Raw genomic sequence first — 17,372 nt, 5'->3', positions numbered from 1 at the left:
AGGGGGTTGGGGGTTTTGTTGGTGGTGTTTTTTGGGGTTTGTTTTTTGTTGTTGTTGTGAAGGTCAGACAGGAGCTCAGAGCAGGCAGGGGTGTGAAGGGAGCTGCGACCCTCGGCTTACCTTCCACCAGGGAGGTGAGTAAAGTGACATTTGCGGCCTTGCGCCTGCCGGCTGGTAAATTCAAGCCGATTTTTTCTAGCCTTTCTCGCAAAGATCTCCCCCCGTTTTTCGATTTGGCTCTAGAATTGCAAAGAGATTAACACGGTGATTAACCCCGCAGTATTCCTGGAAGAAACGTTTAGTCTGTGCAGTCAGCGGAGCCTGGGAGGGTTTTCGACTCCACGTTAAGGACTCTGGGGGTGTTGATTTCTGCTCGGGTTTGCTGAGATTTTCTTAATTTCTCCCAGGGGTAGAAGTGGGGATGAACCCACTTTCCTCTCGATTTCATCCAGGGAAATCAAATAATGCCAAACAGCAATAATTAATGGAAAGGTTCTGATCTAGAGAACAAATTGATGTGATACCAATTTGTATTAAGATGTAGAAGGGGATGGGCAGGAAGGATTAAACCCTCTGTTATTCCAGGAAAGAGCCAGAATAAGACAAGGGGTTAAAAAACCCAAATAAATCTGAAAAGTTCGAAGGGGGGTGTGCGCGCCTGTGGATAAATTTAAAAGAAGGGAAATATTTATTAAACTCTTTCCCTCCGGTGAGTGTGTTCCTGTGCCAGGAGGCGAAGCTGAGAGGGAGAGCTCACCTGGGGCAGGGCGCCTTATAAAGAGGGAATGGATGGCCCGGGGGAAGATTGGAATATCTGTCGGAGGTTACTGATAAGGGCAATAAAAGGGTGACTGAGCCAGACGTGGGAAATTCAGAGCTATTGTTCGAACGCCCATACATATGTAAAGCCCCAGGGATGAAATCTTGGCCACCTGCGAAGTCAGGGAGAGTTTTGGCACCTGAGAACGAAGTCTAGCCCAACTCTCTCCTAATTCTTACTTAAACTTTGTTTAAGAATTAGAAGTCACACTCAGAGAAAGGAAACCAGAAACTACAGAGAAGCCAGACTGGCTTCCCACTATTTTATATCGAACTAAATAGGGCTGGATTGGCAGAATTGCAAGAGAGCAGCTTTCTATACCTCATCTGCTCTGAACCAAAATCTTGTTTAAAATTTAGATTCAGATAGGAACTGAAGTCAGCAGTAGCCAATAATTACGGCTTGGGTCACATCCAGAAATCTGCTGAAGTTCAATAATAATGCTTCTTGACCTTGGTAATTATATTTTCTACTAGAGAGCATCTCTCAGATGTTCATTTGTGGCCGTACAGAAGGAAGCAGGCAGGTTGGCATCTGTAAGTAAAACATCTCTGCTGCTCTCGCTGGCAGCTGAGCAGTGATTACAGACACTCACATGGAGCAGCAGCTATTTCAGGAGAGCCCGATCCTCACGTGTAGATCTGGGTGACCACATGGAGCAGAACCTTCCCCTCGTCTCCAGAGCCTTTGACGTCATCACAGAATTATTTTTGCAAGGGGGGGAAACCCCAAACATCAACTTCATTTTAAAGCTCCTTAGAGCCAAAGTGTCCCAATTGCTGCTAGAGGAGTTTTCAAGATATTTCCTCCTCTAAGATCAGCAACTTTTAAACATGATCTGGAGTTTATTCATTGCCAGTTTGCATGCATCTGTCCTGCTTAAAAGTGATGATTTTTATTCCAGTCTGGTGTCGAACTCACACACAGAAAATGAAATCTTGTGCCCTCTCAGCCTGAGAGTGTGAGCTGGTGCCTCACACTGTTCCCTCATGGGGTTTCTCCTCTGTTGTGGCTGGAGATAGAGCCTGAGCTCACCTTTCTTACAGACGGGCAGTGCAGGCAATTCACAGTCCCTCAGGCACTGCCAAGGGGAAAAAGCCTTTTTCTCCCTGGTAGCCTTTCCAGCTAATGGGCTCAGAGCTTCAACTCTACATAAAACCTCCCACAACAGTCTCCCACTTGTTGTGATGGGGTGGAAACAGGACCCCAGGGTTATTCCTTGCTCCCTACTCTCTTCAGCACCAACAATGCCAACTCTTTTGAGGTCTTCACCAAAACCCACCAGGACATTAGTGGGTGATTTACACAAACATTAAGCAGCAAAGGCCTGGAAACTAGCTGGGAGCTGTAGCTCCTTTCCCTGTGTGAGGCACTAAGTTTCTGACTTTCAGAGGTACCTGTTGGTGGCTTTTCCTCAGTCAGGTTATACTTTGCCTGTGAGGTCCCTGCCAATTTCTTGTGTGACACTATGAGCCGTAATTGACATTATTGCCTGATCCTTATTGCCTTATAGAGGAAACCTCGTGGCTTTCTCTAGGAAATCCCTAGAAATACATCAGGCCCTGAAATTCTTGCAGTTTGGCCTGACATGTGCCTATCGTGGCATTTTATCTTGTCCACTATCTAAGAGGAAAAAAAGTGCGTGCATGGACGAGGAGAAAATCTTTCTGTCTCAGTTCCTTCATTTGAAGCTAATCAAGGCCAAAACTTTCTCTGCTCCCCATACATTCATCCCAATATTTGAACCCAGCACTTTTCCGCCTGATCACCAGCATTACACACCCGGGCTCTGACAGCAGGACTGATGCATATTTGAAATTATCTGTTGTCCAAGGATTTCTGGTGCATGCAGGGGGTCCCAGACCCTTTCACAGGTTTGTCCCATCCTCTTACCTTCTGAGCACTCCTCCTAGGAGGGACGCGTTCAGACACTCTGGAGGGGAGAGGCGTCTTTGAACTTCTCCCACGGTTACTTTGTACTTTGAAGTGGAGCTGAGCAAAGACAAGCGGCCAGGTACAGAGCAAAACACCTCTCCGGTGTTCACCGAAATTCCACCCAGGAAGCCATCTTTATTCATCATCAAAGAAGTGACAGATTTTGGAGGAACCGGAACTGGAGAAAGAAAAGGGGAGGGGGGGAGAGAGAAACCATCAAGCCAGGAAGGAGAGAGGGATAACCACAAGTCTCCCTGACATGCACAGAACAGCAAAATGAAAGGGAATTTTTGAATCTCTGGCTACCTCCAGCAACCTAAAGGGTGCTGCTCCCCCAACCTCTAGGAAAGTGCTCCATGAATGATGGATGGAGAGAAGGGTGGTACAGTACAGCCTCTATGCAGGGTTTGATCATTGGGAAATAAAATACATATTGGCAAGCACCTGGCAACTTTCGGGTTTGAGCCTGTGTCTCACCCAGAGCCCCCCGATGCCTTTTGTACAACGGACAGCGCCTTTCTGGAGGGGAAAAAAAGAGGAAAATTTACTTTTTTTTGGCTAATGTTTCCATTACTGCTAAGCTGAGCCAGGAATAAATTCACTACACAAAGGGAGTTGCTGTCTTAAATAAGTATCAAGGCTGGAGGATACAGCAATGAGAAGACAGCTCTGTTATTGCTTTGTGTTTTTATTAAGTCTGGTTTATGAAATAAAATGAGTCTTTTCCTTCAGAAAAATGAACACTAGGAAAAAAAAATATATCTGGTCTAACCATGGTGCTCTCCACTCTGATCATACTGTGCTGTCCGTGAATTAGTAGGAACTCTCTTGCCCCTAAATTAAACTGATTTAGTTACTGCAACACGTATTTAAAGGTCGTTATAGGGAAAAGTAAAAGGAGAATGATAAAGTGAAACTAAACAAAATAAACTATGTTGTTCTCTCCAAGATAAAAAGAAGCATTTCTTTTCTCTGAGAAACCAGTGAAGTTGTTTTAAGAGTATCCAAGGGATTATAACAAACAAATTCCTATAATAGCAACCAGACACACTCAGAAATAAACAAAAAAAAAAAAAAATTGGTTAAACTAAAACTGAGAGCAATTCTCCCGTGACATGAATTTTGTTTACAAATGAACTTAAACAGCTCCCTCATAATTGTGTGTAACTGTTATGATTTACAGCAGGTGCTCTAATCAATCACCCAATCACTTTAATTTATAGGGAACCTCGCTGCATTTTCCCAGTTGTTTCATTTCTGCAAGTAATTGATAACAAACCATACTTAAGGTATGTTTTATGCAGGAGTTAATAAGAGCTGACAGCTGCTACTGCAGCTTCCTCTCGGATCCGCAGCAACACGAGTTTTCCTTATAGAAAATACAGGCTGGAACTGGGGCTTTTGCTGGTGGGAGAGCCCTGGCAGTCCAGCGGGCATGTTCCAGAGGAGAAGACTAATTGATTACACACCCTCTTCAAGCAGATACTGCTCCACAATCTCCCCTTTCCACTCAATCAATTGCAAAACCAATTCGGCAAATAATCAGGTTCTATTATGCACATATGCCAGCGATTTAGGTAGTTATAATACATGTCAGTTAAGTCATAAAAGCCCTGTTTATTTGCAACATATCTGGAGAATCAAACCATTAGGGCTGAGCGGATATTTAAGTCGTCTGGAGCTGCTAAACAATAAGATCGGGTATCCTAATATATTACCAAGTGCTAACTACTGGGCAATTGCCAAATTTATAACCTCAGTGCATGGAATAGACACAACCGTGTTTCACTGTTTTTATTGCAGATCATTTCCTACTGCCAGACCAGGCCCCCACAATAAAAGCTCTATAACAGCTAAAAACCAAAAGGCATGTCGATTTTAGATATACATATTGCTTCTTATGCCTTGTATATAGTCTCCAGTATAAACAAATTATTTTGAGTGGCTTGACTTCAGGGAATGGGAAAGTGAAATGGATTCCTATTTCTCTATTATTTTTAGTTAGGCACTTTATGCAGCTCATAAAGGCGGTTTCAAATAGTTTGAGAAGGGCTCAGAAACAGTTATAAAAGAGTTAGAGGCCCGCTCCTGCTCTCGTTGCTATTATTAGGATTTTTTTTTTGCCATTGATTCTATAGGAAAAGACTCGTTTGTACATCAGAGGCAGCACCAGCAGACCCAAAAAATTGTATTTGTATTTCCCTCCTTATTATACATCAATATAGCTCTTATTTCATGCACAATGATCTGTTTGAGTGAAGCATCAAGTAGGAAAAAAAAAATAGAAACTAAAAAAAAAAATTAAAAAGTTGGATTAAAGCAGTGCCACCAGACAGATTTTCATGACTGGCATTTTTTTTTTTTTTCTTGGGACAAGCACACGGGCTCTGAGGTTGGAGTACACCTTTACCGTGGCTATATTTAGTGACCAGTTTATCAGGTCACTGTCCAGTGAACTGAGAAATTAAACAAGAGGCAGCAATTCCACGAACATCTGATCTTAGTCCAAACTCACTAAAGAGAGAAGGACCCGTGCAATTCTTAAATGCGCCTGGCCCCGCTCGCCTTGGCCTTTTGGAGCGCTCATTACATTAGTTAACCTTTGAATTATGGATTTTCACCTGCTCGCTGGTTTGCTTTATTTTTTTATTTTTTTTCCCTTCCCTTTGCAAATTGCTTTTGGGAAACAGGCTGGATCCCTTTCCCTGCTATGCTGAAAGATTTCTTTTCCTAGCAGTGTTTCCCTGAAAAGGATGGGATGAACAAACCCATCACTGGAGGCTGAGAGCTCTGAGCCCGCTGCAGAGGCTCGCCGGGCGGTGGGAGCATAACCATCGCGATTTCATAGCTCTTTTCTATCTATTCTATCTGTTCTATCTGCGCTCTATATCTCCTGTAAATTACCTAATGCTGCCTCAAAAAGCAGTGTTCGCCACGGAATGAATTATCTCTATCTGTATCACATCTGTGTGTTTCTCGTGGCGGGGGCTCTGCAGGCACAGCCCAGACATCAGCGGAGATAAGAGGACGTGGAGCTTTGGTGGCTGAGGAGATCTCCCGTCCGTGTGTCAAATCCCTGAGCGCATGTAAATAAACCCCAATGCGGGATGGATTTTTAGCCAATGTCAACTTCCCCGGGTTGGTCAGGGACTGCCACAAGTGCTGCAGTGACAGGGGATCAGCGTCCCCACCGCTCCTGCTTTCACTTCATCCATTTAGTTCCTGTCATCCCCAGCAGAAACTGTTCGATTTCCTTTCATCCCCAAACTCTCCTTGCTGCGTGTGCCTGAGCACTCACAAATACATAATTCTCCCTTTCAAAATCTGTCTTCTCCCTTCTTTTATACTTCTCTATTTACCTCCTTTGTCCCTCTTTATTTTGCCCTCTCCTTTTTCATCCCTCTAGCTCTTTTTCCTCCCTCCTTTTTTTTTTTTTTTTTTTTTTTTTTTTTTTTTTCTCTTCCCTTCTCTCCTCCTGTGGTTACTCCCAGCCTCTTTGTCATTTCTCCCCCTTCCATTTCTCTTCAGCTTATCAATAAACCGGCAGAGCAACAGTAGCCGCTTGATTTGTTAGTAATTATAAGCACCCTGTTCCTGCAAACGGGATCTCTAGATGAGTGAGATCGCTTTAGAACGACAGCAGGAAATGGTGGGGAAATGGAGCATGGCGAAACTCAGCGTGAAGCTTTCAGTTCTTTACATGTTTACAATTTTCTGTGCATACATTAAGTCTTAGGCTTTTTTTTTTTTTTTTTTTTTTTTTTTGGTGGTGGTGGTCCTTTTCTCGCCACAAGCGTGTGAAAATGCGGGCAAATGTGGACGCACAAGTGGAAGTGGGGGTGAAAAAAAGCTGGTTTGGCCACAATAAAACTAAAGAAATAATAGATTTAAGTCCTGCAAACAGCTGTTTAATAAGGGTTTAAACTATGGATGTCATTGCAGTAACTCAGCTGAATAATATCGTCAAATAATCAATCAGAAGAAATATTTCTTTTATTTCTTCCTAAGAAGGGTCGTGGACGACTTAATAATTAATAAATTATCAAACTCTTTTTTTTTTTTTTTTTTTTTTTTTTTTAACTCTGCCTGCTGAGCTTTAGATGAGTAAAAAGTCCTTTGTCCATGTTACCAACAGGACTTTGCTGGAAGCAGTGGTTCTGTCTGACTCAGTGGCCAAGACTAAAACGTCCGGGAGCAAAGTCTTAGACACTGAAACTAAAGAGAGCCGGATTTTATCTTAATTTTAAGGAATAAATACAAGAAGTGCTTGTTCATCTCTCATTTCCTCCTGTCCCCCTGGTCCCCTCCTCTCCTCCACCGCAGCCCGGGTCCCCTGAAAGCCGGGACTGAATTTCGAGGTGGAATGTATTCCCCTAGAAACTGTTCTGCATTTAATTAAAAAGGGGATGCTCAGGTTGAGTGGGTAATCCAGGAATGAGCACGAAACTCAGCTGCATCTCTGGAGCCCCAGATCCATCACCTGAAGAGCTGAGTGAGGCCAGGCTGGTTCTCAGTTAATCATTTCTCAGCTGCTCCGCGGGGTGGGGAGGAAACTCGTGCTGGATTATTAACAGCGAGAAAGGAAAGGTTAAGACACCTCCTTTCATGTGTTTCCTTAAAATAGGAGGAACAAGGGAGCGTGTTTGCAGGACCATGAATTAAGGTCTTCGAGTTAAAATGGCCTTTCATGCTAAATCAGATGTGAGTGTGCAGACGATCGTCAGAAAAGAGCTGAAAGTAAATAAATACATCAGAATAATTTTAAGGTCACTGCCTGTGCCCCAGAGTCACAAAAAATTAACTTGGGACTCAGGCCATGTGAGGTTTTGCAGGGAGACAACTTCTTTCACCACAGAGAGTGCCAAGGAAATTTCAGATGAGCTTTTGACAAGGGGACCCGATCTTTCATTCCTGACACATGGCAAACCTTCCCTTCATTTCAGCAAAAATTGAGGCAAAGGCCTCCAATCCTGCAGCCGGTAAGCTCTGAAAGCCGAGTTAAATCTGATATTAATGCCCTTGGTGATTATTATCATCTCGATGATTTATCTGGCTCCCTCCCTCCCACTCCCACCACCCAAATCTTAATGGAAGTGGGAGTTCAAGATGATTTTTTAATGTCTCGTTGGATTTTTAGACTGCTAATGTACCGCATCCTTCTCATTATTAGTTTATTGATTGTTCATTGACCAGCCCCCTTCAAATCGTATTAACCACCCTCTGCCAGTTTAGATTAGGGCAGTTTAAAAAGCACCTTTCATTATTTCAGCGCCACCACCACCACCACGGTGGAGCTCAGCCTTGGTAGCTTAATGCTCGCTCTAATGGGGCAGCAAAGAGACAAGGGGCCACGGTCCCTGCCTATTGCATTAATAGCTCAAAGGGGGCTAATACAGAAAATTAGCCTTAAACGAGCTCTGGAGATCTCCAAATGAAAGAGCCATTTATCACGCTGGCTACCTTCACTCCACTCGTTTGCTCTCTCTACTGGGAACAACTCATTTCCTCTTAACTAAATTACTTCAGAAATGTCAAGTAAGCTCAGATAGCAAACATAACAAGGGCCCGGGTATGTGTAATCTGTTGTGCGGGATCGATACGGGAGATAAATCAATAGCCCTCTATGAATCCCTATATCATTTCCTTAATATTTTGGCAAAGCTTTTGCATAGAGAGATAATTCCCTGTGCAGGCCTCGGAGGCCATAAAGGAGCAGACACAGCCTGGGTGATATAATTAAGTTTAGGCTTTCGAGTCCCCGTCGTACTTTCCCCACTGCTTTGCAATTAAACAATTTTAGGGGCTGCACCAGGATTGGGTGAATCAGACCCCCTGCAACCCCTGTGAGCAAATGTGAGTCACAGGAGTGTCCCACTGCACAAAAAAATCTGTCACTACCTGCGTGTCTGTCTGTCTATCTGTGGATCTGCCTGCGAGAACGACTCGCAGAGTTTAAATAACTTGTTCTTGTTTCAAAGTGCAGCCTCACAGCCACAAACTGCGGGGGAACAAAGCGAAATTGATACTGAACGCTCTCTGCGTGGCTGCTTCCTTCGTCCTGATTAAATATTGACTGCCACGAATGCGACCTGCTATTTATTACCCATTTCTCTTCCTCTGCACCCAGGGAACTCATTGTGCAAAAAATTTTAAAAAAATACAATATTCCTTTATGCTGGAAAGTTTCTGGAATCTCAGCTTTACTTCTAAGGAGGAAAATACTGCTACAGTGACTTTTAAACAGTTGCAAATGCATCTCAGGCTCTTTTTTAGGAACCTTATTTCCAAAGAGCATTTGTCTCCTGCTCATCATGTGTAAACTCAGAGTATCTCCTCTTTCTGGCTGCAAATAGGCACAAGTAATCCCACCTAGATGGGGCCGGGTCTCTTTAGGCAGCAGCTGCTCCATCTGGGGCCCTTGCAATGCCCGCACACACACGAATCACACCTAAATATACGCCTAATACATATAAAAACCTATATCCAACATGTAATGATTGCAGGCATTCACATTGTAGTGCTGCTGGCTGTGTAATTGCACCGCCCAGCCCGCACATGGAATGTCTGCACTGTCCTCGTCAGCTGAAAGGAGAGACACAGGCGGGCGTGTGTGTGTTTAAAATAAATAAATAAAATAATAATAATAAAAAAAAGGATTTTGGGTTGTGTATTCTGCGAAACACCAGCATAGGAATAATCTTAGAGAGGAGTCTCTCGACCACAAATCAAGTACCAATTAATCAAATACACCCAAGAGGGAGTGGATGAGGTGTCAAGTGGGGGGTGGGGAAGAGGGAGGAGAGTGAGAAAAAAAACAAAACAAAACAAACCTTAAATACAACCAGAAACCATCAGGTTACAGACCTCGAGTATAAACCCCATCAAACACTCAAACTGAACCAAAACAGCAGCAACATACTACTTTTTTTTACTTTTTTTTTTTTTTTTTTTTTTTTTTTAAAGTTAAGTAACTTTCTATTTCTTAAAAAAGACCCCAAAACCCTTCGACCTTTCAACTAACAGTCATAAATGGCTCTGTCAAATGCTCTTCAAGCTTTCATTCGTCCTTGCTCAAATAACCAGACCTTGATCATATACGAGAAATAAAGACCTTACACAGAGATTAAAAAAAATAAAATAAATAAAAACACAAACAAAAAAAACAACCGACAACAAAATAAACAATAAGTACACGGAAGGACTTCAATACACTTTGGATAAACATCATCCCTGTTATTTTGCTTCACGTCCCAGAAAAACCATCGCTGTTAAACTATTTGTGCGCGTTTGACAAACAACAAGGTCCTGGAGATAAGCGCCGCTGATAGCAAGCATAAGGGACAGCGTTTTTAAACCTCATCTCTGGTACTTAAAATTGAATCTAGAAATAGAAACTCCTTAGATAATTAAAGATAGCTTTCCCTCCATTTGCAGCGTGTGATCTGTTTAATGTCTATCAGCATAACACAACACTAATCGCCAAAGCATCTTCCAGTGACTGTCAGAGAAATGTAAAAAAATTAAGCAGCTGCAATCCGCCCAAAATGAGTTATTGTAATTACATTTAATTAGTTTAATTAGTTAATTATTTTGCTTACAGCTGTACGAGAGACTGCAAACATTTGTTAATATCACATTCGCTTTAACAGTATGGGGTGATGCTGCAGTTACACTAAATCATGGGCGCATATGTAGAGAGATGTAAAAAATGGGCTCAGGGAAAGGGGGGAACCTTGGGGGAAGGGGGAACCTTGGAGGGAGCGGGGAAGGGGCTGAGCCTGCCTTTCCATGGGCATCGCTCCCTCTCTGATTCGCCTGGGAAATGCATTGAAGCCCCAGAGGGAATCAACTCCTTCCCCCATTAAAAGCCAAGGGGTCCCCACCGAGGACCATCGGGGGAGGGGGAGAGGGGGAGGGAAGGGGGCGGTGGAGCTGCACTGGAGCGCGGGGTGCCCCATTAGAGAACATTCGTGTAATTAAACCCTTTGAAGGGCGGGGGAGGCGGGGATAGAAACTTTTCCTTTCGCGTGTCTTATCCTTTCGCTCTATCTGCTGATCCAATCAAACTATTCATCTTCCCGGAGAAATTCATCGCCCCAAAAGTCAAAATATATCATGGGAGATATGGCTACACAGTAAAAAAAAACTTTGTCTAGCTTGTTGGAATAATCCATACCTTTTTTAATGACAGACTGGTCCAATAAGTTCATACCGCTGTTATTGGCATCTTCAACTGACTGTGGATATAAAAACATCACTATTCAAATTGACTGGATATTAAAGAATCGCGTACATAAATCATGTCATCCCAAACTGGAGTCCCTGTTATTTCCATTTATATTAATTCACTAGGGGAGGAGGGATTTTTTTTTCTTTATGTTGTTGCTATTATTAGTATTATTGTTGTTATTATTATTTCCCCCAAATCGACAAGGAAATGAAATTCTTACAAATTATATAGTCTCCTAATAAAACAAAAGGAGGTGTGAAGCATATGGGGTGCAATAGTGGTTTTGTTATCTTATAAAACATCGATATCACATAGACCCCTTTGCATTCCATAAAGCTTTATATTTCTTCCTTTGAAAATGTGGCAATTTGGCAACATCTGCAAGATCTATTGCATGACATAAATGAACACGATTAAGGACAACTTAAATGTTGCCTCCCCTTTCCTCCCCCCTCCTCCCTTTTCTTTTCTTTTTTTTTTTTTTTTTTTTTTGTTTGTTTGTTTGTTTGTTTGTTTGTTTAACCCTGCTACATCTTAATAATTCAAGGGCCATTTACTTTTTATATATCATAGTTTACATTACGGACTTTTAATTAAAGCCTGAGCCTTTCGGAGCGCTGTGCAACGCCCACATGGTACAAGGGGACGAGCAGAAGGAGATTTACAGCTCCCGAGCTTTGCTGCCATGGCCTGAATTGGTGGGGACGGGGAGGGAGGAGCGGGAATACACATTATCAAAAAGTATGAACCATCAAATTGATTGCCTAGGAAGAAAAAAAAAAAAAAAAAAAAAAAAAAAAGCCTCCGAATTTCAAAGCCTTGTTTTCCCCCTTTTTTTTTTCCCCCTCTTTCTTTGGGCCCGCCGAGGAGCACACCTGTTATTATGGCATTAACTTCTTTAGCAGGGAAGAGAACAAAGACGGGCACAGAGGACACAGCAAATGTTGGGTTCCATTGCTCAAAACGAAAGTGGGATATACCAAACCCCTCCTCAAACAAACCAAAATTCCTGCTGAATCTGCGTTCGGCACAGTAAAGCCATCTCCGAAAAAAAGATGTGTTTTAAGAACGATTTATTGCAGAATTCCCACAGGTTCCGTTTTAGGTTGAATTCTGAGGAAAAGGGGGACCTTGGGGTTTCTTGGCTCTATTATTTTATTTTTCCCATTACTATTACAAAAGGGTTTGGGTTTTTCAGTGTCATTGCATATTTGGGGAGTTGTGACGTTTTTTCCTTGATAAGCAAAACAACTTTACAACAAAACAATGATTTACTTCATCATTAATTTAACTTTATATTTGCTACGCCGAGAAGCTGAGCTTGTTGGGATCCTGCCCTTCTCTGTGCGGAGACACCCCGGATGGAACGCGCTTTAGGAGAAAATTACATCTCCCCAAAAAACCGCGATGGAACAATATTTTCTATCAGTGCCTTCCTTTCATTTTCCTTGGATCCACCCTCAAACGAGCGCGCACACAGAGCGGTGCCTTATGTGCTGTGTTTGGGCATGGCTGTGTGTGTGTCTCTCTCTCTCATAATCAATAGGCTACATACCTAAAGGGCACAAAATAAAATTACAAACTCTTCCCTCCTTTCCCTGAGCAGCTCCCAACGAGGGATGATGATGCTGATGAGCAAATCCTGCAGCCTGCTGGAGGTGCAGCGTGGCTCGCACCTCGATGCCACAGAAACGGAGGTAAACGTGAAACATCACCTTCCCCTATTTTATTTTATTTTTCCTTCATCTTTCCTCCTTATCTCACCTTATCTCTGGAGCCGAAGGCTGCGCGCTCCCTTTCTGCGTGTGCGCGCCCTCAGCTCGCCCCATCAGCAACGTGGGTTAGTTGTTGTAGTTAATGAGAAGACTCCTGTCTGATTTTCTATCTAATTACGCCCTCCTGCTGGGTTTTTGTACAGGATATTCGCTCAGCATGCTGGCAGTTAATAGTCACAGAGAGGATCGTAAAGATTTAATTAGGACTGCATGCGGAAACGTGGAAAAACAACTCAGACTTTTAATTACTAGACTTCTTTAGTTAAAAGTGATACCAGGGGTTACTTTATAAGAGACTTGGGTGTTTTGGTGCAACTTAACTTTCCGTGTCTGCGGCCAGCACGCAGCAGCAGCGGGAGTGAGGAGGAGGAGGAGGAGGAGCGGAGGTGTGTGTGCAGGGAGGGGAAAGGTGATGAGCTTCCAGATATACTTGGGGAATCTGGAGAGGAAGATTCCCCTCCCTTCCCTCCTCCAATAATCTCATGGCATGAATCTTCCTCAGTGCTACCTATAACCCACCTTATTCCATTTCTATGAATACATCTGAGTGGAAACCTTTAAAACTGAGCTCTATTTTTTCCTTCCAAGAGCCTACAGAATCTGAATTTCCCCCTCCATTTTTTCCTTCATGGAATCCTTTATTACTGTAACCCTACTTTTGCCCAGCCGGTGGGGGGACAAAAAAATATCTGGGGTTTGTAATGGTGGATGTTTTTCTTCTTTTTTTTTTTTTTTTTTAGAGTTCCTATTAGACGATGCAAATTTTTGTTCAATAAGTAGGTCTTGGCTTCTCTGCTCCCTGCCTGAAGGTTGTAAATCACAGATTGAAAATTCCTCTCGAGAGGGGCAGCAATAGCAATACAGTGTGTCCTGTTTACAATAACAGAGCGCTCTCGTGTTACAATCACTTAATTCTAGCCCCGGACAACGGCTCACACATGGACTGGATTTGGTGTTTATAACACAACCACTGTTTCTTTCTGTCACGCACCCTCTGTCTCCTTCCCCTCAGCCCATTCTCATGGCACATATTCCATCAGACATGCATAAGCTGAAGCAAAGAGAAACATCTTTATCCAACTGTACATCTAGATACCCGTTCAACTTTTTGAACTACTAAAATAAGAAAAAAGAAAAAAAAAACCCTCAGCATTTGAAACTCATCCTGGAAATTCTATCTAGTGATGGGGGATAATGAAGATACGTCGCCAAAATAAAACCCCTGTTGCTAGAAAAGGTTTCCCGAATCTAGGATAAATCCATATTGAATATCAAGATGGAAAACTGCCCAACTTCATCTGTCACTGGTGTGGGGGACAAGAATAGAAAATGCCGAGCGAGTCCTGGGCCGCTTTCCCTCCTGCCTGCCCTGACCTGCACTTGGGCACCTCTTCCTTCACTTGTTTCTCCTCGGGACACCCTCCTCTCCCTCTCCCCCTCCTCCCCAACCTGGGAACAAACTTCCAGAAATCAAGGGCCTGTTTCATTTCCTGCTGTCTCAGCTGCCCAAACCAAGAGCCCCAGCGCTGCTGGTCCTGTCCCATCCTGTCCCTGTCCCATCCTGTCCCTGTCCCATCCTGTCCCCGTCCCATGGCTCCCACCCTGGCCCCGCCGGCCTCGGGAGGAGGTCGCAGGGGGCCGCGGGTGGCCCCGGTGCTCCCAGAGCATCAGGGAAAGGCACTTTTCGCCGAAGGGATGTTTCACTGGGAAAAAGGATGGAGAGCTGCTTTATCTGAGCTCCTTCTTTCCTCTCATTTCTCCTCTCCCTTTCCTTCTTTCTCTCCTTCCCTATCTTTCCCCCTCCTTTCCCTCTCTTCTCTATCTTCTCTCCCTCTCTCCTTTCGTCCTTTTTTTTATTTTAATCTCTTTCCTTCCCTCTCCTCTGTTTCACTCTCTCTCTCTCACAAAAGCAGAGCAATTACCGGCTATTCTTTGGGGAAAGTGTAAATATCCAGGCACAAACAGTATTTAACGCCAATCGGCCGCAGAGAGAAAGGAGGAGAGCGATCTCCTTTTCTGCATTCACAGGGGTAAAAACTCGCCTTGACTTGCAAAGCACTTTTGTCTGAGACAGGAATGCGAGGCGAGACCTGCACATCGCGCCCTGGGCGCCCGGGGGCTGCCCCAGCTCCCAAAGCCACCCCGGGAACCCGCAGAGACCCCACGGTCACTGAGCTCGGAGGGCAGGAGCAAATCCAGACAGCAAAACCTTCCTTTTTGCTAAAACATTTCGCCCCAGCAAAGCTGGGGATTTTCCTTAAGATAAGCCTCAAGCCAAAGGGATGCATCCCCTGCTCTTCCCTGCCCGATTGCTCTCATGTCCAGCACCATCCTCTCTCACGGCTATTTTTAATCTTCCCAGCTCCTCTTTTCTCCTTGATTTCTCCCTTTTTATAGCTTTGAAGTCGCTATTTCATTCATACCTCGATTTATCCCAAGACTAAATATACATATTACAGGTATGTTATATGAAAAAGAAATTTAGGAAGGAAAAATGGAGGGGAACCCCCAAAATTCCGATGAGGAGAGCCTGAGGCAGGATTTGGAGCCGGGGGTCCCCAAGGGCTGGCCGTGCCCTCCCTGCCCCAGCAAGGTGCGGACCGGGCCAGCAGCGAAGCTGTTAAAGGCCCTTCTGTTTTTAGGAAATAACACGTGGTGATGAGTTTCGCGTGGGATGGAGGAAAGCTGGGAAATCCTGTGCTCTGAGCCCGGCGAAACTCCTTTGTTATCCGAAAGAGGGAAATGAAACTATTTAAAATCAGTGCTACCCTACCAAACACACTTCACAAATAAAGGGGGGTGGACAGGGGACTTGTTCCTGATCACCAGTTATTGCTTTTGCTTTGGGTTTTGTTTATCATTTCCCCTCCCTCCCGGATGAAAAATGTAGTAATTCGACAGTTTCATCAAAATTTCTGAACGGCAGGAAATTGGTTGGGGGGGGGAGGAGGAGGAGGAGAGGGGGGGTGGAGGGGAGTGGAAGCTGAGATTGCATGGGAAATAACTGGAATTTGAAAAGCCAAGCCTGAGCGCTGCCAGCTCTGCAAACACGTGGAATATTTGGAGCAGCGTGTCTGCCTTGCCCCTGCACTTTGCTGCCTCGCCATGTAGGGGAGGTTTTATACAGCAGAGCCTGTGCGTGACAGCGAGGAAATAAATTCTCTAATTAAATATATATATATATATAATAAAAACAGAAAAATAGAGGGAGAGGGAGGGGAAGTACCGGGGTGGAAAAAGAACAGCAACCTCACAGCAGCAATGCTGGAAATCCCTCAGTGATCATTCCTAGCTCCATCTGCATTTACCCAGCAATAATAAAAAAAGCACGGTGCCTTACCTGGACCTCCTCCATGCCCGGGTGTCCGATGCCGTGCAGAGAAAGGCTGTCCCCCATGCCGGAGTCAAGGCCATGGTGAGCTGAGTGCAGGAGGACGTCTGGCCTCCGTACTGAGTGGTAGTCCCGCCTGGGGTCCAGTCCCGAGAGCTGGGGCAGGGCGGCCCGAGGCTGTGGCAGCAGTGACCCGCTTTCTGATCCCACCTCTTGCCTCTGCCTCTGTCCCCAGGGGTGCTGCTGGGGCTGATGCAGGGGGTTTAGGGAGTAGGGGTCATTGACATGGGAGTAAGGGTCCTGGCTTTGGTGGTAAGGAAGAGGCTGGTAGGGGGGTGGGAAATAAGGCGGCTGGAAATCCGAGGACGGGGTGTGAGAGAGCGGAGGAGCGCTGGAATAGGGTCCCTGCGAGACGGATCCCAGCTGGGACAGCCTGGAACTGTGGCTGGGCACTCCATCATGCCGGTCCTACGAGCGGAATGACATACAGACAACGACAAAAAAAGAGAGGACTTTTTTTAGAGGGAAAAAAAAAAAAAAAAAAAAAAAAAAAAAAAAAAAAAAAAAAAAAAAAAAAAAAAAAAGGTAGCCCAAACCCACCCCGAAGTGAAATAAAATAAAATAAAATAGGATGTAAACAGCTGGAAAGTGGGATACAAATGTGCCCCCTACCCCCCGCCAGTTATTAGAAATGTTCCAATGTTTTGCACCCACATCGTGTCTATTCCCAGGAACTATCAAGGAGGGGGAAGGGGCGGGGGGTGTGAGGGAGAATTGCTAAATGTCATAATTAAAAATGTAGGACTAGTGCTCCAAATACATGTACATGTACAGGTATAATTCCCAATCCAGTCCCCTCATATCAAACCAAAGCTTAAAGAAATATTTAAAAAATTAAGAGCAGCAAACCACCCTTCTATCCAGACAACCCACCCCTTCTTCTGCCTAAAGTTTCCCAACATCTGTTTATCCCCCCTGCTCAAGTCCTGTAACTCAAAATCACCAACCCATTTTCACGTGGAAAAGCCCAAAAAAAAAGTTGCACTTCTCGGAGGACTCTGAGGCGAGGAGTTAGGTTAAAAAAGACTTGGGGGAAAAAATAATAATAATAAAAAAAAAAAAGCCAAAATAAAAATTACAGGAAATCTTTGCTAAAAGGGAGTCTATCCCTTAAAAGTAAATTTAAAAAATCAAAACAAGTAAAAATGAAATATCGGTATTGAACAAATCCAGGCGCTATGATTTCTGCAGCAACTTCCAGTGTCTTTTGTTTCCTTTTCC

At 44.1% G+C, this 17,372-nt stretch overlaps 1 protein-coding gene across 6 annotated transcripts in view; it reads right to left on the bottom strand.

The window, feature by feature from the left end:
* The window catches only part of TFAP2B (transcription factor AP-2 beta), a 36,578-nt gene that overhangs the window by 11,795 nt on the left and 7,411 nt on the right, over nt 1–17,372 (bottom strand). For all 6 annotated transcript variants that reach the window (XM_083856791.1, XM_083856794.1, XM_083856793.1 and 3 more), the window contains 4 exons: nt 16,101–16,559; nt 10,932–10,992; nt 2,714–2,933; nt 121–239 (listed from right to left, as the gene is read on the bottom strand). In XM_083856791.1, the coding sequence (XP_083712917.1) occupies nt 121–239; nt 2,714–2,933; nt 10,932–10,992; nt 16,101–16,559 (859 nt within the window). The remainder of the gene's footprint in view (nt 1–120; nt 240–2,713; nt 2,934–10,931; nt 10,993–16,100; nt 16,560–17,372) is intronic.

This window comes from Zosterops lateralis, assembly GCF_965231275.1.
Source record: "Zosterops lateralis genome assembly, chromosome: 3".
NCBI classification, from domain to species: Eukaryota; Metazoa; Chordata; class Aves; order Passeriformes; family Zosteropidae; genus Zosterops; species Zosterops lateralis.
This window is presented reverse-complemented; position numbering and strand designations above follow the sequence as displayed.